The sequence below is a fragment of the Miscanthus floridulus genome, chromosome 12 (assembly GCF_019320115.1).
Source record: "Miscanthus floridulus cultivar M001 chromosome 12, ASM1932011v1, whole genome shotgun sequence".
NCBI lineage: Eukaryota > Viridiplantae > Streptophyta > Magnoliopsida > Poales > Poaceae > Miscanthus > Miscanthus floridulus.
Genome location: NC_089591.1, coordinates 22,870,951 through 22,893,203, shown reverse-complemented (window position 1 = coordinate 22,893,203; position 22,253 = coordinate 22,870,951). Strand labels below are relative to the sequence as shown.

Genomic DNA, 22,253 nt, shown 5'->3' with positions numbered 1-22,253 from the left:
CCCTTTAAATGAATATGCATCAAACAAGACCCGCCCTTTAAATGCAATGCCCACAGCAACTGGATTAGCCACTGCAATTGCAATGCCCACAAAACTGGGTAAGCACTTGCTCGAGACCATGTGATCCAGACCTCGTTTGACCATTGCCAGTTTACCCAGGCCCTGCCACCTGCGACAGCCAGTCACCGCCTAGCACCGTTTTATAATCCCCCTCGGTTCATTTCTCCCCCACTTGCTTTTCTCCTTCCCGTCCTCCTGTCCGGCGTGGTGGTGGCCAACACTCCGGCCAGCGTCGCTGGAGGGCAACTGCGGCGCTGATGATGACCCTCGACCTGATGGGTGGGTACGGGCGGGTGGACGAGCAGGTGGCCATCCAGGACGCCGCCGCGGCGGGACTGCGCGGGATGGAGCACCTCATCTTGCAGCTCTCCCAGCCCGGCACCGGGGAGCGGTCGTCGTCCTCACCGGCGGCAGAGGGGCCGCAGCGTCAGCAGCTGGAGCAGATACAGCAGCAGCAGCGGTTGACTGCCGGGAGATCACGAACATGACGGTGTCCAAGTTCAAGAAGGTGATCTCCATCCTGAACCGCACGGGGCACGCGCGGTTCCGGCGCGGCCCCGTGGTGGCACAGTCGCAGGGCCCGGCCGCCCCCGAGTCCGCGCGGTCGAGGCCGGCGCCTGTGATGCTGGACTTCACCAAGTCGGTGCCCGGCGGGTACAGCCAGGACTCCGGGTTCAGCTTGTCCGGCGCGAGCTCGTCGTTCCTGTCGTCGGTGACGACCGGGGACGCGAGCGTGTCGAACGGGCGCGGGGGAGGTTCGTCGTCCCTCGTGCTCCCGCCGGCCAGCTGCGGGAAGCCGCCGCTGTCGTCGTATTCCGGCGGCGCCGCGCAGAAGCGCAAGTGCCACGACCACGCGCACTCGGAGAACGTCGCCGGCGGCAAGTACGGGGCCAACGGCGGGCGCTGCCACTGCTCGAAGCGCAGGTCTGTATCTCTTCTCTTGTGGATCGCTGCTACTTTTACTTGTGGTGGCTTGTTTCTCTGTTGAGTTGAAAGAATCGAGCTCCTCCAACCTGATTGGATTATGGAATGGATGTGGTGGTGCATGTGCAGGAAGCACCGCTTGAAGTGCACGATCCGCGTGCCGGCGATCAGCCCCAAGATGGCGGACATCGCCGCCGACGAGTACTCGTGGCGCAAGTACGGGCAGAAGCCAATCAAGGGGTCGCCCTATCCACGGTGAGTTGACGATGCTACTGCTAATTCCTGCGCGAATCCAGTCCGATTGCAGCCGCTAATCCAGTTGTGGGCATTGCATTTGCATTTGCAGCGGCTACTACAAGTGCAGCACGGTGCGCGGCTGCCTCGCCCGGAAGCATGTGGAGCGCGACGCCGCCGACCCGTCGATGCTCATCGTCACCTACGAGGGCGAGCACCATCACAGCCCCGCTGCGCAGGACCCTCCGCCGCCGCTCGCCCCGCTGCCGGAGCTGCCCAACCATTAATTTGGTTTCCTGCTCTGTCCTGCCAATTACCAGTAGCTGTCGTCATCTGTCCGGTTCGTTTAAATCGTACTTTTTTAAGTCAATAAATATTTTTTTTAAAAAACAAAATAGCCAACGGTACTTTAAGTTTATCAACCAAATAAATAGGACAATCATCTTTAGTTTATACCAGTTCATCAGCATGTTCGCTTGACTATGGCTTATTGTAAACGATAATAAATTTTCAGTCAAAATAGTATTTTTCTCATACACAAGTCATCCAGCAATACTTCTTTACGAACCAGCAACGATGCGAACCAGCCAACCGAATATGCTGCATTTTAGCAGCTTCGTTTTCCGATCGTTCGCATTAGCAGTTTGTGAAAGGATAAGGAAAGTGTTAGGCCTTGTTTAGTTGGGCGAAATTTGAGAATTTAGCTACGGTAGCACTTTTGTTTTTATTTGGCAATTAATATTCAATCATAGACTAATTAGGCTCAAAACGTTCGTCTTGCGATTTTCAACTAAACTGTGCAATTAGTTTTTTTTTCATCTATATTTAATGCTCCATATACGTATCGCAAGATTCGATGTAATAACTACTGTTGTATTTTTTAGGAAAATTTTTTTAAACTAAACGTGGCCTTAGCATCATACTTGGAGAAGGAAAAAAAAGAAAAAGGTAATGCTCGTATTATTACTATTGTTTTTAGCAAACAAAAGCATCCGAAGGAAAGCTGGTGTCGTTGGTCGGAATTTTGCCCGGGCCTAGGTGATTCCAGAGCCGGATTGAATATTTGAATTCTCAATTCCGCCGGATTTGGAGTCCGCCCGGTGCGGCGGGCGGGGAGAGGAGTCAAAAGCCGGTGGGGCCCAGCGGTTGAACAACGGACTGCTGCTACTCCTTCTGTCTTTGGTCCCGACTCCCGACGGGGAGGGCCGAGTGCGAGTGGGGACACACAGACGGAGGACGTGGACGGGTGCTGCCGCCGTTGACTCGTGTCAGCCTAGGCGCCGTTGCCATTGCCCATTTGCGCGGTGGGTGTGCGGCGGGGCTACGTCCACACGGCGGTGGCGGTGGGTGTCGCGTCCGGGATCAAACTGCTAATCGCGTCTTGGCTGGCGTGGTTGAATGGCGAGGGGCCGGCCTGCCTTGCTGCTTGATCGGATGGACTAGATTGGCTCTTATTCCCTCCGGTCCAGCGAAAGAATATTTAGCCCGTTCGGCTGATACTTTTTTTTTTTCTGTGTACTTGTTTCGACTGACTTTGGCTGATTTAATAATGTTCTGTGAGAGATAATAAACTGAGACAAGCGAGCCGAACATGTCCCTTAGTTCTAATTAATACTGTTCAACAACTATTTGAATATAAAAATATTTATATTTATAATTATAATATTAAATAACTATCATAAGATTTATCATGAGATGTATTTTTAGTAAATCTATTTCATTAGTGTCATGAACATTAATATTTTTATTTATTATTTAGTTAAATTTTAGATACTTCAACAGAAAAAAGTATCTAGAATTAAATTTCTTTGGTGATCGAAGTACTCCCTCTGTCCCTAAAAAAATGAATTCTTAGCAACTTTAGGACAGATTAGCAAACAAGATAGAAGACCATGTTGCCCCTCGTTAAACTGCTGAACCTTAATAACTCTCCGGTTACAATTCTAATTGAATATTGTCGTTTGGAGTATTCAATAGCTACGCGAAAAGGACAATTAAAAGCACCATGTGTTAAATATGACCCAAACTACAAGAAAAATTAATATGGATCGGTGAACTGTCTACATCTAGAAATTGATTCTTTTGGAGACAAATTTTACGACTAGAAATTAATTCTTTCATGAATAGAGGGAGTAATATAGGGGTATCTTGACTTATAAATACGGGCGGATCTAGGACCTCGCGCTGGGTGGGCTGACTCCAACCCATATAGGCCCCGTTCGGCTGGCAGAATTTTGGCTGAAAAATATTGTTCTGGTTGAATTGTTGTGAGAGAAAAACATTGTTCCCGCTAAAAAAAGAAGTCGAACAAGCCGAATATAAGGTAAGCCGAACGGGACCATAATGCTTATATGTGTTTTGAGTAATCAGGTAACGAGATCTACGAGGCATTTTGATTGGCAACTCGATCCTACAAAGGTCCTATATCAATCTGTTAAATATTTAGTTATCTTTTGTGCTCAAGTGTTTCGTGTATGATATGATATATGGTCAGCTCGGACCTTACTTAATTTTGGAGTCACCACTGCTTGTAGCAAAATATTTAGTTTTATTATTGGACTTGCTCTTAGGCACCAGGGCACCATGGGTCTGCGGTCGCGTCGATTTTCTGCTCTTTGTGCCGCGGTCGCGTATTTTTCTGCTCTTTGTTGGGCCATGCAGATAAATTACTTTTTCGATGAAAAAGAGTGGTTATAGAGATGGATAGACTACACTAGTGTGTGTGTTTTCCGTTTATCTAGAAGACTACTAGTACACACAATTCCATCTCAAAATATCAAGTGAACTATTCAGATGCAGATCCAACATCTGAGCTATGTGCACGTGCAGTAATCTCTTCGCTACGGCATGTATTATATTATTGTACCGTGGAGAAAAACGGTTCTGGCTCCTCAAAAATAAACCAAAAAGAGGAGGAACTAGAGAAGCACCATATTTGGGGTTTCTCCGGGCTCCGCCTGATGCTCGAGCTATGGCTCCCAATATAGCGACACTGTTTTTTTTATTATGGTTGGAAGAAAAACGGCTCTAGTTCCTCCGAAAAGAAACCAAAGAGAAGAGTCGAAGAAGCACCACATTTAGAGCTTCTCTCGGCTCCGCCTCAGTATTGCTATAGTGGAGGAGCCAGAGATAGAATAAGCCCCTCTAAAAGGGCTCTCTCTCAACTATCCTACTATGCATTATCCTACTGTACATGTGAGTATGTCCTCACCTGAGTCCGTCACTAGGCTATCACGCCAAATGAAATGAAACTAGCGTGAGTGCCCACGCTAAGGATGGCAACGGATCGGGTTTGGGGCGGATATCCGCGGGTTTCGGGTTCTGCGGGTTCAGGTTTGGGGATGGTTTTTCACCCACGGTTTTCGGGTTCGGGGCCCCGAAACCAGTCGGGTTCGGTTTCGGGTTTGGTTTTCTACCCGTGGATATCCAATAGATATCCGAAATAAATCATTTGGAATTAAAACTCATGTTTTATAATATACTAATAATAATTTGTTTACTTAGATTATTAAATTTATTTAAAGTTGACTCATGAAAATATTTATTATTTGTTGCCTCTTATTTATACATGTGAATATGTGTATATATATCCGTGGGTTTGGGGTATCCATTCGGGTTTCGGGTATCTGTTCGGGTTTCGGGTATCCGCGGGTTTGGTTTTGGTGATGATTTCCACTCGAATCGGTTTTCGGGGCGGATTCGGGTTTCGATTTCGGGTTTCGGTTTTGGGTGCACGGAGACTCCACCCGATCCGAACCCGACCCGTTGCCATCCTTAGCCCACGCTTCGCGTGGGAAAAAAAAGGGAGAAAAAAAGATGGAACGGGTGTGCACTGTTCCACAACGGGCATATACTGTTCTGTATCGGGTTTATACTGTTTTCTTATCGGGTTGGTACTGTGCATAGCGGAGGTGGTACCCGATACTGCTCATCCACAGTGATGTGAGTCTTGGGGAGTCCCGGATAAACAGTGAAATGAACACAAATTTATAACAGTGAAATGAACACAAATTTAAAGTTTTATATATATATAGATAGATATAGATAAAATAATTCTTTATGTAGTGTGACAAGAATATGCGTCATGTGCTACATGTAACGTGTTTGACTAGCCCGGGTCCATGGTTTTCAACTCCCAAACTTCGCATGTGACGCTGGCCCTCGTGCCCACAATGATCGCTCGAGGGGAACTTGGCATACTGACGCTTTCCACTTGCTTTCTTCTATCTTTTTTTTTTGGTAAAATACATTTTCAACCTTGAACTTGTATTGAAGTTCGATTTTCAACATTCAACTATAAAACCGGGTAACAGACACCCTCCAACTATCAAAACATGACAAATTTGGTGTGGAGTCCCTCCTAGCCTCTCGCCCTCGCTGAGGGACACGGGGGAGAGGCCGAGGGTTTTCCACAGGTGAGTGACTAGACTGTGGTGAAGAGATAAGTGAGCATACAGGAAAACAAGGAGATCGAAAAGTGCAGACTAAATGTCCATTAATTTGTTCGGAAAAATTCGACCTTATACGAGCGCTCCGGGCATTTATAGGCCATACCCGGATAGGCCATATCTGGAGACGCGCTGGAATTACATTAGGGTTAGACCCAAGCCGGTAAATGCAATACAAGAGCCAGCGGTACGGTGGTAATCTCCTTTCCTCTGCTAACCACTCTCGGGTCCAATTGCTGACGGGACGGTTCCTCCCCGCGGTAGGTAACGACCTTCGCGCGCCCCCAGCGAGGGTTTGTTTGCCGTCACCGTCTTGCGACCTTCTTGGCACACTCCTCCGACGCAGCTGACCTTCGATTGTGCCCCCTGAACACACAGATGAAGAAAAGCCGATCAAGGGCACCCTCGTCGCTGGGGTGGTGCCAAGACGAGGGCGGGTTAGTTGAGCCAGCGCCAGGTCAAGGGTTAGGGGAGGAGTGGTGTTGGAGGTACCTCCCCCAACAGCAGCCCCTCGAGGGTTGGGTCCAGCGTGATATGTCGAAGCCATGTTTAAAACTTGGGGAGGGAGGCACGCGTGGGTACCTAGTTTGCGGCCCTAGTCCAGCGACGCCCCTATAGTGCTTGACAGGAGCTGGGCCTTTGATTGATTTGGGTGAATGGGGCCAGTGTGGAGTTGGATGGACGTGGGATTGTTGAGTGTTTTCTGTTCGTGTTTTTCTCGGGGAGTGGTTCATGGATCTCCGGGATGTGCGCTGGTTTCTTTCCTTAGGTGCGGGTTCTTAGTGCCTATAAATAGTTTCAGTAGGTTAGGGTTTTTCATTGTTGCACCCTCTATTTGCTGGCTGGTTGTTGTTATTGAGCTTGTCGAGCGAAGGTTCGATTGTTGCGAGGTTTGCTCTTTTTTCGAGGGTTTATGCTTTTGCTGGCTTCATCTGCCTCGTCGCGCTTGTTGAGGTACTTGCTTGGTCGCTTGTACTTGTTGTCTTTTGAGTTTTGTTTGTACTAAAGTGTCTGCTGGCGTGTTTTGTAGATTGATGGCTCGCGTGAAGAAAAATGTGAAGCCTGTTGACAGTTTAGATGTCGCTGACTCTGCTTCGGATGCTTTGGATGTTGTTGAGCTTTATTTCTGTTTGTCAAGGGTTACTTTGAGCAACTTGGACGAGTTCGTGAAGGCTGGTTGGTTCGCTCGAGATCTTGCGAGGTCGTTTGAGGGAGAGGTTGTTCCCGATCTTCATGATGACGAGGTTGTTGTTTATAAGGAGTTCTTCTTAGCTAGTTTAAGGTTTTCGTCGCACCCTCTTGTTGTTGGCGTGCTAAAAAGATTTAACCTTAAGTTTCATTAGTTGAACCCCTCTAGTTTTGTGAAGCTCAGTATCTATGTTTGGGGCTGTAAATCTCAAGGTGTTGAGCCAGATCTAGAGGGCTTTGTCCGACTTCACTGGGTCCATCCTCAGCCTCGGAAGGTGACTATTGATGGAAATCCTATGCATTTACAGTCTGGTGTTTATACCTTTGTCTATCATCATGGTGCGAAAGTTCCTATTCAAGCTCAGAAGAACAAGTGGGCTTCGCCTTGGACCAAAAATTGGTTCTATATTAGGATGGAAGGTGAGCCTAGCCTTTGTGGGAAGCTATTGAGGCTTGCAGTGTGACTATGGAGGGTATCATGACTGATGGTTGTGCCACCGCTGTGGATGCGCTTAGGACTTTATCGCGTCATCATTGTGCGCGTGACTTGGTTGAGGAGTTTGTTTGTGCGAAGGTTTTGCCTTTGAGGGCTAATCAATCGTGGTTTGCGGTAAAGGATAATGAGAAGTATCGGGCGCGTGGTTTGAAGGGTCTTCGCTTGAATGTCAAGCAGGCTTGGTCGAAGGTGCTTCGGAAGAGTGACACCCCAACTGCTGGGGTTAAGGTCATGTATAAGAAGGTTTGCGGAGGTTGTGGAGGAACTCATCGGGGCTTTTGAGACTGCTGAGAATAAGGCGATAAAGATTGCCTTGGCCGATCGTCATCGTGTTAATCGGTGCTTCGACTTGCTTGGGTTGATTTACCTAGATTGGTCATCTGTGGAGCTGAACGATGCTGAGGTTGGCAAGAAAAGAAAGAGAGCCCGGGCTAGTGTCAATCTCATGTGTACGTCTAAGCGAAGTGGGCGTGGTTGTGGGCGCGCTGGGGGATCTAATGTTGATCGTGTTGCCACGGCAAAGGTTGCTGCTTCGTCTACTGCCTCGTCTGTGGTGACAGCAAGGCCGATGGCTACGATTTCATTGGTGCCACAACCGAGCATGGTTGGGGGGGCTCTACCTGGCCATAAAATGCCAAGTATTTCCCATCTACCTATTTTGCAAGTGATCTCGGATTGACGATGGTGATGATGGTGAGGAGAAAGAGGGAAGTGAGGGCTCTAAGGAGGTGAAGATTGATGGGTCCAGTTCCTCTAGCAGTAGTACTGAGTCTAGCGCGAGCGGTGATGAAGACAACGAGGGGCACAACGAATCAGGTAACCCTCGGACTGTTAGTTCTGAGGAGCTCGGGTTTTAGGGTGGTGGAGCTAATGAGGGGAGGGAAGTTGAGTCTAGCCCGACCGGATTTGGGTCGATGCCTCGTCGTCGCTGCATGCATATCATGCGGGAGGGACACGAGGTTGCTACCGACAAAGATGAGCCTAGAGCTGGTATGGGAAAGCATGCTCTTAGCGAGGCTAGCCTATAGTGGTTTGAGGCATTTCACTGTCTCCTATGGTGCTGATGAGCCTAAGATTGACCTTTTCATCAGCCCTAACCTCCGTGATTGCCATCTTATTAGGGACTGAAGAGGAGCATTGGTTCTTGGAGGGGACCTATCACCGGATTTGCATGCCGGAGGCAAAGTTTTTTATGTCCCATGAGTCAGTGGATCATTTGACTAAGGACGTCAAGGTGGCTGGGGTTAGGGCCATTATGCTTGCTCGAGCTACGCATCGGCGCCATGGTTATGTTGAGACTAAGCTAAAAGAGCGAGTTGCTTCATTGGAGAAGGAGAAGGTTGACCTAAAGGCTAGAAACAAGGAGCTGTCTAGGCAAGTTGGGTCGCTTGAGGCCTCGATTGTGAGGAATAAAGCTTTGGTTGAAGATGCAGAGGCATGTTTGAGTCGTAATGTTGATCTTAACACAGAGCTAAAAAGAAAGGACGAGGATCTAAGGAAGGCTGAGGATTTTCGCAAGAAAGTTGAGGAGTTGGCGAAGGAGAACGCTAAAAAGTTGGAAGACTCGCATGCCACCTTGCTTGCTTGTATGCAGGAGGCGAAGGTTGCCATCGATACTGCTTTTGTTAAGGGTGACATGGAGTCAAGCGGTGTGTTACCCAAAGCGGATCTTGCTGCATTTTTAGCGTGGCTTCAGGTGAAGCTTGGCCAGTTTTCTCAACTATTAGAAAATGTTGCTGATTTTGGGGCTTATGGGGCTACCCTCGACGTTGTGAGGTGTTTCAGGCCACTGGATGTGATCATTTGAAGAGGCTTGGGCGGGTTAACCATAACTTTCCTAGTCTAGAGGATGTGCGGGGTGCTGCTAATGATCGGCTTTGCAAGAATGTTGTTGCACGCTTGTTGACAAAGTTTTGGATAGAGGGCAAGGGTCGGGCTTTGGCCTTTGATGAGGTGGTGGCTGGCACTCACGAGGTATGTTGGGGCTTTAGTCTTATTTTTTCCCTTCCTTTCCCCCCTTTTTTTATGTTGCTTATGATTTTGTTTATTTTGTTAGCTAACATAGCCCTAGGATGCTCCGACCTATGCTGTCGGAACTGGTGAGGCAGGGGCATCTACTGTTGGCGAGACAGTCCACCAGCGAGATCGCTGTTGGGGATTGGTCGCGAAAGTGTTGAAGCGGGACTTGGGACCAAGGAAGCACGAGTTGATGGAGCGCCAAGCCACAGAAGCCATGGATGTTGATACTATAGGGTAGGTTTGACGCGTGTGTGCATCGTAGTTAGGATGGCGGTACTTTTTGGAAAACAACTGATTTGCCTCCCTGCGGGGGTCTATTTTTGGTTGGTGATTGACTGTTACCTTCATTACGTAGGTTCCTACGGGGCCTGCACGTGAAGTGTTGGATGTTTTTCCCCTGATGTTAAATTATCAGGATACATTTATTTCTGGCGTGTCATGGGCGTGTGCGAAGTCTAAGTTTCCCTCATTGTCGTTCGATTGTTTTTGGTGGGCAAAGCTTGCTTTATATGATAAGAAAAATTAGGAGGTGAGTAGGGTTTGGCAGAATGCGGACCTTATGAATCTGTTAGTCCGAGAGCTTGCTTTTTGGTTCAAGGTCTACTTCGGGGGTGTTGGATGATGTTGATGATGAGGATGCTATGGACTTTATTTTTGGGTGAGGACGCCTGAGTCTCGATGCCGAGGGAGAGTTGAAGGTGCCTTTGCCAGAGTCGTTGGAGCTTGATGAGTGTGAACAATCGGTGTATGTACCGCGCAAGGGTTTTGGAAGGTGATTTTCCTTTGGTTCCTGCGGCACCTGTTCTTTGGGGGCCAATTGTAATGGTTGAGGGGTTAGGCGGGGGTGTGGATTTGCAGGTGGTTGTGGATGATGTAGCTGAGTTTATGGATGGTGTAGTAGATGAACTGGTTGAGAGTGTGCTTGAAAATATAGTTATGGAGATGGTGAGGGAGGTGGCATGTGAGGTGTGTTTTGAAGAGGATGCTCCCGATGTCTGGGAGTTCCAGCGCTGAGGGTCAATTTGAAGTCTGTTTTTATCGATGTAACAATTGTTGTTGTACTTATTGTAATTTTGACTGTGTTGTTGGGAGCCCCATCTAGGGTTTTAGTTGTTGTAAACATTATTTGGTGCTATTTAATTGATGAGTCAGGATGCCTGTGGTGTGATTTTGTTATCGATTTTGTTGTAAACATTATTTGGTGTTGTTTAATTGACGCCTCCTTTTCTTTTTTAGGCGAGGCTCGCTGTTTTTTGTTTTCTAAAACTTGACACGCAGCGACGTCCCCCCTTTTTTTAGGCGAGGCTCGCTGTTTTTTATTTTCTAAAACTTGATGCACAGCGACGCCCCCTTTTCTTTTAGGCGAGGCTCATTGCTTTTTTGTTTTCTGAAACTTGACGCACAGCGATGCCCCTTTTTCTTTTAGGTGAGGCTCGCTGTTTTTTTGTTTTCTAAAACTTTGACGCGCAGGGACACCTTCTTTCTTTTAGACGAGGCTCACTGTTTTTTCGTTTTCTTAAACTTGACGCGCAGCGACGCCCCCTTTTGTTTTAGGCAAGGCTCGCTATTTTTTCATTTTCTGAAACTTGACGCACAGCGACACCCCCTTTTGTTTTAGGCGAGGCTCGATTGGCATGTTCGTGGAAGATGATGCGACAGTTTCGCTGCTACCCACCGATTGATGATGAACCTTGGTGAGCCCTTGGTGATTTGTTGTCACCTTGGTGATGGAGGTACCAGTTGATACTGTCTTGGTTGGCCGCAGGGGTCATAGGTTTCCCTCTTGTGGAGCTTGGACCCCGCGAGGCTCTGCGCCGCTTTGAGCGCGAGTTTCTCCTAGAGCGCCATCATGTTATTGTTCTTAGCGAAGCTTCTTTGGCGTGCGACTGATTGCCCACTTGTAGGAGGGTGGGATTGAAACCCCTCCTCTTGAGTTATTGGTGGACAGCGCCATAGTCCTTGTTGACTTTGCTTCTGCTGAACCTTCGCCCAAGGGTTGCTAGATATATGTGATCCTCGGGGCTCGCATAGTTGAGCAGAGGTGTTGGCTGGCGCGCACTAGCTTCCAGTAGGAGGTGTTGGCGATCCCTTCGCTCTAGGGGCTCGAGATTAGCGATAAGGGAGCACTCGGGGGGATGTTATGTTTTTTCTTGCGATATCTCCTGAGTGCTCTAGGCTTTGGGACTACGTTGGTTGGGCTCACGAATGAGATTGTTCTAGCTGTCCCTAGCATTATGTTTGTTCTTGTGGTACTCTCGTTTGGATTGTCGAGGGTGGGGTCTGGTGGTTTTTTAGGCGGGGTTTTTCTCTTGCGAGGGCTTGGAGGTTTGGGAGTGTAACACCCCGGGTGTTTAAATACTAAAACTGCCTATCATCATATGCATTGCAAGGCAATTGGTCATATTAAAAACTTTGAGATGCATACACTAAAACAAGTTTATATTCATGTGGTATGTGTTGAATTGTATTGTTTGACTCAAGTTCAAAGTTTGTTTGATTTTGAATTTTTCGTGAAAACCCTGATTTTCAGCATTTAAATCCTACCCTGAAAATCCATTTCAAAATCTATGCATATTTTGGGGTTGAGTCCAAAAGCAAAAGTGTAGAGCTTGACAAGTTAAGCAAAGTTTGTTTTTGGAGTTTTTCAACTTGTTTAGTAAAATTTGGAGTAATTCAAAAAGGCGTAATTCGTTAAATTTCCCCATTTGAATTCAAAAGTTCATTTCAAAATCTAGACCGAATTAGGAGTTGATTATAAAAGCAAAGTTGTAGAACTTTTGATTTTGAACAACTTTTGTTTTATGAGATTTTTTAGTTGTTATGAAAATTTGAGAGTAATTTGTGAATTTTGGTGAATGACAAACTTGTAAATACTAGTGAACAGTGTTCACCGCCGGCGACCTTCGGTTCGCTTCCAGACACGCGCGTGTACTGTCCTCGGCTTTGTGCTGGCATGGGAAAGGCTCCTGCGTGGCTTCCTTGCGCTTCTGGCCGCTCCTTAAGGCCTAAGCCATCGCCGTTCTTCGCTGTTTCCCTTCCTCTGTTTTCTCCGGCGCCGTTGTCATAACTCTGTTGAGCGTTTGCCGTCGAACCAGTGCCCATGCCATCACAGCAAAGCGTGTCCCAACTCCGCTAGTTCCTTGCGTGTCCAGCAAACCATTCCTTGTGGCTTGTCTTCATCGGAAACTCACGGTGCGTGCTCTTCTTCCTCGCGGCCAGCAGCGTCCCCGTCGCGAGCGCTTCGCCGTGGCCAGTGTGTTACGGTGATCCTCTGCCCCTGCTGAGTCTTGTTTCAGCTTCGCCACGATGCTATAGTCCTCCATGACCCATTGATTTCTCATTTTGACCACCACAGCTCTCGGAACATCACCACCGACGACGATCTGCTCCGCCGTGCTTGCTCGGGACGTCGAACCCACCTCTGTTGCTCCTCCGGCCTTGTGCTCTACTCAGTCGTTTGGGGTGAGCTGCTGATGCTTCCTAGGCCTTCTGTTTAAGCTGTACAGGTCTCACGTCGCCGGCGTAGCGCTGCCGTGCCACCGCGTCCGCCATGGCCGACGACGAGCTAGTATAGGGCCGTAATCAGTGCTGATAGGGACGTCAATCGATGCGCCTAGTCTTGGTGATCATTTTGGTACTTTGGCCATCGCCGTTGGACTCACCGTCGATGAGTTTACGCGGTCAGCGCCGTCACCGTCGTGGTCAAACGCGCGAGGTTAGGGATGACAGGTGGGACCCGTTGTCAGTGACTCAGCGTTCAAATGGATTTTTCTATTTTCAGATTTGAATGAATAGTGATGTAATTTGTTATTTTTGTGTAGATTTATTTAGAGCTCCAAAAATTATGAAAATTTTTGTGTGACTTCTCTGTGATGTATATTATTTAAGAAAAATATGAAATAATGTTTTTCAGTAATTTTTGAATGTGATAAAAATTGCTCAATTTATTAATAAATGGATTTCCATGATTTTTCTAGGCTTATTTATTTATCCAAAAATTATGAAATTTGTTTTGCCACTTAGTTATCATGTAATGAACATTTACTAAAATTTTGAGCTCAATTAGAATAAGTTGATTTATTTCATAATTTTGAATTAAATAATTAATTCATAAAAGCAAATGTAACCTTTAATGATTAGGTTTTGTTTGAATTTTGATTGAGTGATGTCCTTGGGTGATTAGTTGATAATGATCCTTGGCAATTGATGTTGGGTGTTGAAAAAGATTTGTTAGTTTGACTTGCACTGTACCGCGAAGGAAAGTTGTATTCAAATTGTTAATTTTTGCATCCATCATCGAGCATCATGTTTCGTATTCCGCATCATGTTAAACATGGCATTGTTATTACGTGCAGTGAACGAAGGTGAACACGTGGTAGTTAATCAAGTTGTTGAGGAGGTTAATCCGTCTGTTGAGGTCGGATCGAATACTTGTGAAACGTCGCAGGAACCGGACTTTTCCGTCAACGAAGGCAAGCCCCGGATGCATACAACCCTACCTTGTATTTTACAAATTAATTTCGCTTTTGCTTCTTTTTACTGCATTAAGTGATTAGGAGTCAAGTACAAGTCAAATTGGTACATTACCCACCTTGTTATTCCATAATTACCATATTACCAGTTTTAAATTCGTATATGCCTAGTTATGCTTAGCTATGCGTAGAACGATGAAAGTCAGGTGATTACCTGTCACCTGCGAACTTTAAACGGGATTTGATTAACTTATGTTATCATGTGATATGGAAATGTGGAGTAATAAATCTAGACCGGGCGGACTCGGTGTGTGTGAGCCACAAGACATGGAGGTCTTGTGAGCAGGTTCTTTCTGCCTGTGTCGGTTAAGGCACGTCCGTTGTTGAACTGTGTGCGGTGAGACTTTGTAGTACTAACCACATACTCTGGTAAGCCTGAACTTGGCAATTCTATTACGAGAATGGCTACTCGCGCACTGGGAGTGGAGAGATGGCGGGAATAGCGTGTACCCACGTGGCAATGGGCTGGATTGGTGGAGTACTGTATTCTCGGGTGGCGCGGACCCGTTCTTCCCTTAGAGGATCCAAGAGTAGGTTGATATATGTAGGTCGGGGACCTACATATGTCGTGTGGTCTGGAATCCCCAGCTGGGTTTAATCGGTTCGAATCATCGTTGCTCCTCGGTTATGGAGACTCACTTCTCTGTTCATCATCGTAGTACTAATAACTGGAACTCGAATAAGGCTTGTGAAGGTGTTGGATATGAAGTTTCATGATCTCAACATGGATCGTGTCAGCTTTGTATATGATTTTATGAAGTTTCCTATATAAAGAATTTTGTTAAAGAGCTTTTTACGCAAAAGAACTTTGATTATTGTTAAAGCCATACCTTGAATCCCATGAGCCGGCATTCCTGAGTTCTATCAGTTTTATTTCGGTTAAGTCTTGTTGAGTACTTTTGTACTTAGGGTTCGTTGACCCTTGTTGCAGGTGAGCCTCATGAGCAGATCTGTTTTGGATCATGCTGCATGACAGTTGTACCTTATGATGATGATGAGAAGTAAATGTGTGGCCCTTGGGCAGGGCAGTTTCATTGTATGTTTTGTATTATATTATAATGCCACTCCACTATTTCATTTTGTAATAAACATCGAACCTAGTTGCGAGGTTTGAAACTACTATTTTGTAAATTATGTTATTGTAAGACTTCTGTTGTTTTTACTCTGGTATTGATGTTTGAATAAATGTTGTAATACTGCAATGACTCTGTAACGTGATCCTGCTCGGAAATCGTGTATGATTCGGGGTTCCCCTGAGGACACCCGACAGTCTTTTTAAGTTAATGGAAACATATGCATAAATGTCAAAGGTCGTCGGACAGTGACAGGTGCATATGGGCCCTATAACTTAGGAGGTTCTGCCATAGAATGGTATCAAAGCGGTCGTTACAAGGTTTTTGTTGTATTGTTTTACAAAAACTTCAAATTGATTTGGGATGACTAAATTTAACTTGTTAATTGGTCCAAATTGCTTCTGACTTATCTTATTTCTTTCTCCCTATTCCGTATTTGATTAAAAAGGTTTTGTGTGGTGGAGTAGTAATATTACTATGCCCTATATAAAAATAAATGTTGTTTATGTGCATTATAAACTTTGATGTTTTTGGTTCGTAAGAACGATTCATGCATCATTATTAATTCACTCGTTACTTCCTTCACCTCTTAGTCTGGAGTTGAGTAGTGAGACTGGTTTGAGTAATATAATCCATTATCGCTGCTCTTTAGACTTTGATCAAATGCTCTTACTTGGATTAAATTGGCTTCCTACATTATGGCTCGTGCCAAGATGACGCCCCGTAAGTCCACTGGACCCAAAGGAGTTCCTCGTCACCAACTTGCCCCTAGAAACGATGGTGCTAGCAGTAGCAGTTCAAGGCCTGATCCCCAAGCAAAGATACAGAGGATTTCTATAGAGTTAGCACAAGCTACTAGAGATAGGGCTTTGGATGCTATACTGTCAATTGAGGCATCTCACCACCGCGCACTAGGAACTGTGAAAGCATGTTAGTTTGTACGGTGGAGGGAAGGAATGAAGCATGGCATAGGGAAAATATAGCTAGAGCTAGAACTCATGAGCTAGAATTCTATGTAGAAGATTTAGAAGAACATAATACTTATCTGCATGAGGAAGTTCATAGGCTTAGTAATCTGCTAAATCCAAATCATGAGCCCCAAGCTGATGCTATGGACCCCGGTGTCATCCTTGCCGATGATAATGAATCAGAAGAGGAAGAAGAAGAAGATCCTGAAGAATTAGTAATGATCAATGAAAGTGATGATGAAGGCGGTAATAATTCCGGAATGGATACCGAGCCTGAAGTTTGAAATAATCACGAAAAAGAGTAGAGTTGTATGATAGTTAGTTATAGTTAAGCTATGTATCTTTGTTTTAGTACTTACAGGTTGGTGTTTATATTAGTAAACCCTATGTAATGTGTCTGGAGTAAGCTTTTGTGCAATTCAATAAAGGACTTGTGAATAAAGTTTGGCTTGTTATGAGCAGATGCGTCAGTACGTGGGGTTCGTATGTTCCTAGAACTTCGCAAGATGAGGATGGTATTCCAGATCCGCCACTAGTTCCAACAAATCTAGCTGATGCTATAACTGCACTTGTCAATGTGACGGACTGAAAATTCCCGTTTGCTTCATGAGATCGCTCTAAGTAATCAGAATCAGATGCAAGGAAACCGTGGTCATCACCATAACAGACAGGAGGCTACATATGTTGATTTTACAGACACAAGACCACCAGTGTTCACCAAGGCAGATGAACCATTGGAGGCTGATGACTGGCTTCGAACCATGGAGCAGAAATTTGACCTTATTCCATGCACGGAATATCAAAAACCTACGTATGCCGCCCAGCAACTTAGAGGAGTAGCAAGTGCTTGGTGGGCGAACTTAGTGGCTATGCAACTAGCTGGCATTCCAATAACTTGGGCTGAGTTCCGTACTGCCTTCAGAGCCCATTATATCCCTGAAGGAGTGATGGCAATGAAGTTAGATGAATTCCTTGCTTTGAAGCAAGGAGATCAAACTGTGATGCAGTATGTGGGAAGATTTAATCACCTATCACAATATGCATCAGAACATGTCAATACTGATGCCAAGAAGAAGAGGTGGTTTATGAGAGGTTTGAATACCAAGCTGCAAACAATGATGACAACTTGCACCAATGTCACTTACCATGAGGCCATAAATATTGCAATTGCTTCGGAGTCAAAGTATCGGCCGCATAAGGAGCTCAAAAAGAAAAAGAGTATGCCATCCGGATCTTTTGGGGGAAATCAGAAGAGGTAGAGGGTGATTTATCATCCAGTACATCATAATCAGTCCTCCTTACCAGTCCGCCACAGTCTCAAGCCTGGGCAACAGTCAAATGTCTGTCCTGCTATAACCTATCCGAACTTACAGTCAACCAATGCTCCTGGTGGCAATGTTCCAACGTCCCAGGGTCATAACTATCCGTGTTACAATTGTGGAAGGACTGGTCATTTCTTCAGGGAATGTCCATATCCTAGACAGGTTAATCAAAATTATCAGAAGGCCCCTGCCAATCAACAACAGGGTCAGGCACCAAACAAGAACCCCAATCAGAATGCTCAGAAGGGCAAAGATGAGAGGAAGACAGGACGGGTGTTCTATATTCAAGCTAGAGAAATTCCAGAAGGGGAGCCAGTGATGATGGGTATGTTTCCTATTGCCAATCATCCTGCAGTTATACTTTTTGATTCTGGCGCATCGCATTCATTCATCAATAGAACATTTGTCGTGAAGCATGAAATTTCAATTGGGGCAACAAAGGAAAGTTTCTTTATACAGTCGCCCGGGGGACGTCTATGTACTAAGGAAATGGTATACCAGGTACCCGTAAACCTGGGTGGGCATATTTTTCCCACTACCATGATTATCCTTAAGGATCAGGATATAGATGTAATCTTGGGAATGAATTGGATGTATCAGCATAAGGCTATTATATATGCTTTGAATAGGACATTAAGAGTAAGTTTGCCTGATAGTAATTCTCAACTTCTCATCCAACTTCCAACCCTAAGAAGATCAGTGGGCAAGGTTTGTGCAACTGCTGTCAAAGAGATTAGAGATATTCCGGTAGTGTGTGAATTTCCAGATGTGTTTCCAGAAGATCTACCCGGTCTACCACCTGATAGGGATGTCCAGTTTAACATAGAATTGCAACCTGGAATAGCTATGCCACCTAAGGAATTGGCCGAGTTGAAGACTCAGTTACAAGAATTGATTGAGAAGGGGTTTATCCAACCTAGTTCCTCACCTTGGGGATGTCCAGCAATTTTTGTGAAAAAGAAAGATGAGACCCTAAGGTTATGTGTTGACTATCGTCCGTTGAATGAAGTGACCATCAAGAATAAGTATCCATTACCTCGAATAGATTTGCTTTTTGATCAATTAGCTGGAGCCAAAGTTTTCTCCAAGATAGATTTGAGATCAGGGTATCATCAAATTAAGATAAAGCCTGAAGATATTCCCAAAACTAGCATTTACCACAAGATATGGATTATATGAATACTTGGTAATGTCTTTTGGATTGACAAATGCTCCCGCTCATTTCATGTATCTGATGAACTCAGTATTCATGCCTGAGCTAGACAAGTTTGTAGTGGTATTTATTGATGACATTTTAGTATATTCCAAGAATAAGAAAGAACATGCGGAACATCTTAGGATTGTTCTGACCCGCTTGAGAGAACATCAACTATATGCCAAGTTCAGCAAGTGTGATTTTTGGCTTAAGGAAGTGCAATTTCTTGGACATGTCTTGTTAGCCGAAGGAGTTGCAGTTGATCCCGGCAAAATGAAGGATGTGCTTGATTGGAAACCGCCAACCACAGTTCATTAAGTTTGGAGTTTTCTGAGATTGGCAGGGTATTATCGTCGGTTTATTCTAGATTTCTCTAAAATATCAAAGTCCATAACTGAATTGTTGAAGAACCAAGTTAAGTTTGTCTGGTCATCTGATTGTGAAGAGGCTTTCCAAACCTTGAAAAGACTATTGACTACTGCACCAGTATTAGCCCAACCTGATATCGAAAAGCCGTTTGATATTTATTGTGATGCTTTAGGTATTGGTATTGGATGTGTGTTGATGCAAGAAGGTCGAGTCATTGCCTATGCGTCTAGGCAACTTAAGCAACATGAAGAACACTATCCGACTCATGATCTGGAGTTAGCAGCTGTGGTTCATGCTCTGAAGATTTGGTGGCATTACCTGCTTGGTAATACGTGCCATATGTATACAGACCACAAGAGCTTAAAGTATATCTTTACTCAGTCAGAATTGAACATGCGACAAAGAAGATGGTTAGAACTGATTAAGGATTATGATTTGGAAGTACATTATCACCCGGGTAAAGCAAATGTGGTTGTAGATGCCCTCAGTCACAAAAGTTATTGCAATTATCTAGCAGTGAGAACAATGGGTTTGACGCTATGTCAAGAAATGGAGAAGTTGAATGTAGAAGTAATTCAACAAGGTAGTTTGACCAACATAATTGTTGAAGCCACTATTCGAGGTCAAGTTATTGTTGCTCAGAAGGAAAACAAGGGTATAGCCCATATCAAGGAAAGAGTCAAGAATGGAAAAGCAGAATGCTTCAGCATAGATGATGAAGATGTGTTATGGTTCAAGGATCGCCTGGTGGTACCAAAGGTTCCTGAGTTGCGTCAGTCAATTCTAGAAGAAGCACATGCTACTAGGTTATCTATCCATCTAGGAAGCAACAAGATGTACCAGGACTTGAAGCAAAGATTCTGGTGGACTAAAATGAAAATAGAGATTGCTAGATATATAGCAAAGTGTGATACTTGTCAAAAGGTGAAAGCTATACATTTGAGGTCTGCTGGTGAATTACAACCATTACCTATTCCATCTTGGAAATGGGAGGATATAAGTATGGATTTTATTGTTGGTCTACCCAAGACATCAAAGGGATTTGATTCAGTATGGGTTATTGTAGATCGACTAACCAAATCAGCACATTTTCTTCCAGTCCAGAATACATATCCCACTATACGGTATGCCAAGATGTATTTAGAGTGAATTGTGAGTCTCCATGGAGTACCCAAGACTATTGTGTCAGATAGGGGTACATAGTTTGTCTCCAACTTTTGGAAACAATTGCATTCTTCATTGGGTACCAAACTTTTGTATAGTACAACTTATCATCCACAGACTGATGGACAGACTGAAAGAGTCAATCAAGTACTTGAAGATATGTTAAGGTGTTGTGTCCTTAACTATTCCAATAAGTGGGATGAGTGCTTACCTTTGGCCGAGTTCTCATACAACAATAGTTATCAGGAAAGCATTAGAATGGCTCCATTTGAAGCACTCTATGGTCGTAGATGCAGAACATCATTGAGTTGGTCTGAGCCTGGAGAAAGAAGATTCTTTGGAGTTGACCTTGTGAAAGAAATAGAAGACAAGGTTAGGCAAATATAGAGTAATTTGAAAATAGCTCAGTCCCGCCAAAAGAGTTATGCGGATAGAAGACGGAGACCATTGGTATTTAACAAAGGAGATTTTGTATATCTGAAAGTATCACCAATGAAGGGAGTTAACCATTTTGGTGTTAAAGGAAAGTTGGCACCCCGATACATTGGACCATATCAAATTTTGGAGAGGTATGGAAAAGTGGCATATCGCTTGAAATTACCTGAACATCTCGTAGCTGTGCATGATGTGTTCCATATTTCTCAATTGAAAAAGTGTCTCCGAGTGCCTGAACAAAATGTTGAAGTTGAAGGAGTAGAACTAGAACCGGATTTAACTTACTCTGAATATCCTATCCGAGTGTTAGATCAGAAAGATCATGGTACTCAAAGACGGACAATCAAGTTCTATAAAATACAATGGAATCAACATTCAGTAGAGAAAGCTACCTAGGAATCAGAAGATTACTTGTTAGAAAAGTTTCCAGAGTTTCTAGCGTCAATATAGAATAGAGTAATGTTAGTTGAGCTCGGTTGCTACAAATTATGTTTTGTAAAGGAACCTCAGCTGTTTTATGGACAAGTTCTGGATGTTTTTGGACTGACACATTTCCTTTTCCATTACTTACTCTATGGCTTTGAATCTCGGAGCGAGATTTCTTTTAGAGGGAAGGATTGTAACACCCTGGGTGTTTAAATACTAAAACTGCCATATCATCATATGCATTGCAAGGCAATTGGTCATATTAAAAACTTTGAGATGCATACACTAAAACAAGTTTATATTCATGTGGTATGTGTTGAATTGTATTGTTTGACTCAAGTTCAAAGTTTGTTTGATTTTGAATTTTTCGTGAAAACCCTGATTTTCAGCATTTAAATCCTACCCTGAAAATCCATTTCAAAATCTATGCATATTTTGGGGTTGAGTCCAAAAGCAAAAGTGTAGAGCTTGACAAGTTAAGCAAAGTTTGTTTTTGGAGTTTTTCAAGTTGTTTAGTAAAATTTGGAGTAATTCAAAAAGTCGTAATTCGTTAAATTTCCCCATTTGAATTCAAAAGTTCATTTCAAAATCTAGACCGAATTAGGAGTTGGTTATAAAAGCAAAGTTGTAGAACTTTTGATTTTGAACAACTTTTATTTTATGAGATTTTTTAGTTGTTATGAAAATTTGAGAGTAATTTGTGAATTTTGGCGAATGACAAACTTGTAAATACTGTGAACAGTGTTCACCGCCGTACCTACACCGCCGGTGACCTTCAGTTCGCTTCCAGACGCACGCGTGGATGTCCTCGGCTTTGCGCTGGCGTGGGGAAGGCTCCTGCATGGCTTCCTTGTGCTTCTGGCCACTCCTTAAGGCCTAAGCCGTCGCCGTTCTTCGCCGTTTCCCTTCCTCTGTTTTCCCGACATCGTTGTCATAACTCCGTTGAGCGTTTGCCGTTGAACCAGCACCCGCGCCATCGTAGCAAAGCATGTCCTAGCTCCGCTAGTTCCTTGCGCGTCCAACAAACCAGTCCTTGTGGCTTGTCTTCACCAGAAACTCGCGGTGCACACTCTTCTTCCTCGTGGCCGGCAGTGTCCCTATCGCGAGCGCTTCGTCGTGGCCAGCGTGTTACGGTGATCCTCTGCCCCTGCTGAGTCTTGTTTCAGCTTTGCCACGAAACTATAGTCCTCCATGACCCATTGATTTCTCATTTTGACCACCACAGCTCCCGAAACATCACCACCGACGACGATCTGCTCCACCGTGCTTGCTCAGGACGTCGACCCACCTCTCCGTTGCTCCTCCGGCCTTGTGCTCTACTCAGTCGTATTTGGGGTGAGCTGCTGATGCTTCCTAGGCCTTCTGTTTTAGCTATACAGGTCTCACGTCGCCGGCGTAGC

General features: G+C 44.8%; 1 protein-coding gene across 1 annotated transcript; it reads left to right on the top strand.

The window, feature by feature from the left end:
- The first annotated feature begins 92 nt into the window (after positions 1-92).
- Positions 93-3,993, top strand: LOC136497310 (WRKY transcription factor WRKY51-like). Its single transcript, XM_066493105.1, is given in 4 exon segments — positions 93-518; positions 521-984; positions 1,114-1,239; positions 1,331-3,993. Coding segments are annotated over 4 exon segments (966 nt in total). The 5' UTR covers positions 93-317; the 3' UTR covers positions 1,506-3,993.
- The last annotated feature ends 18,260 nt before the right edge of the window (positions 3,994-22,253 follow it).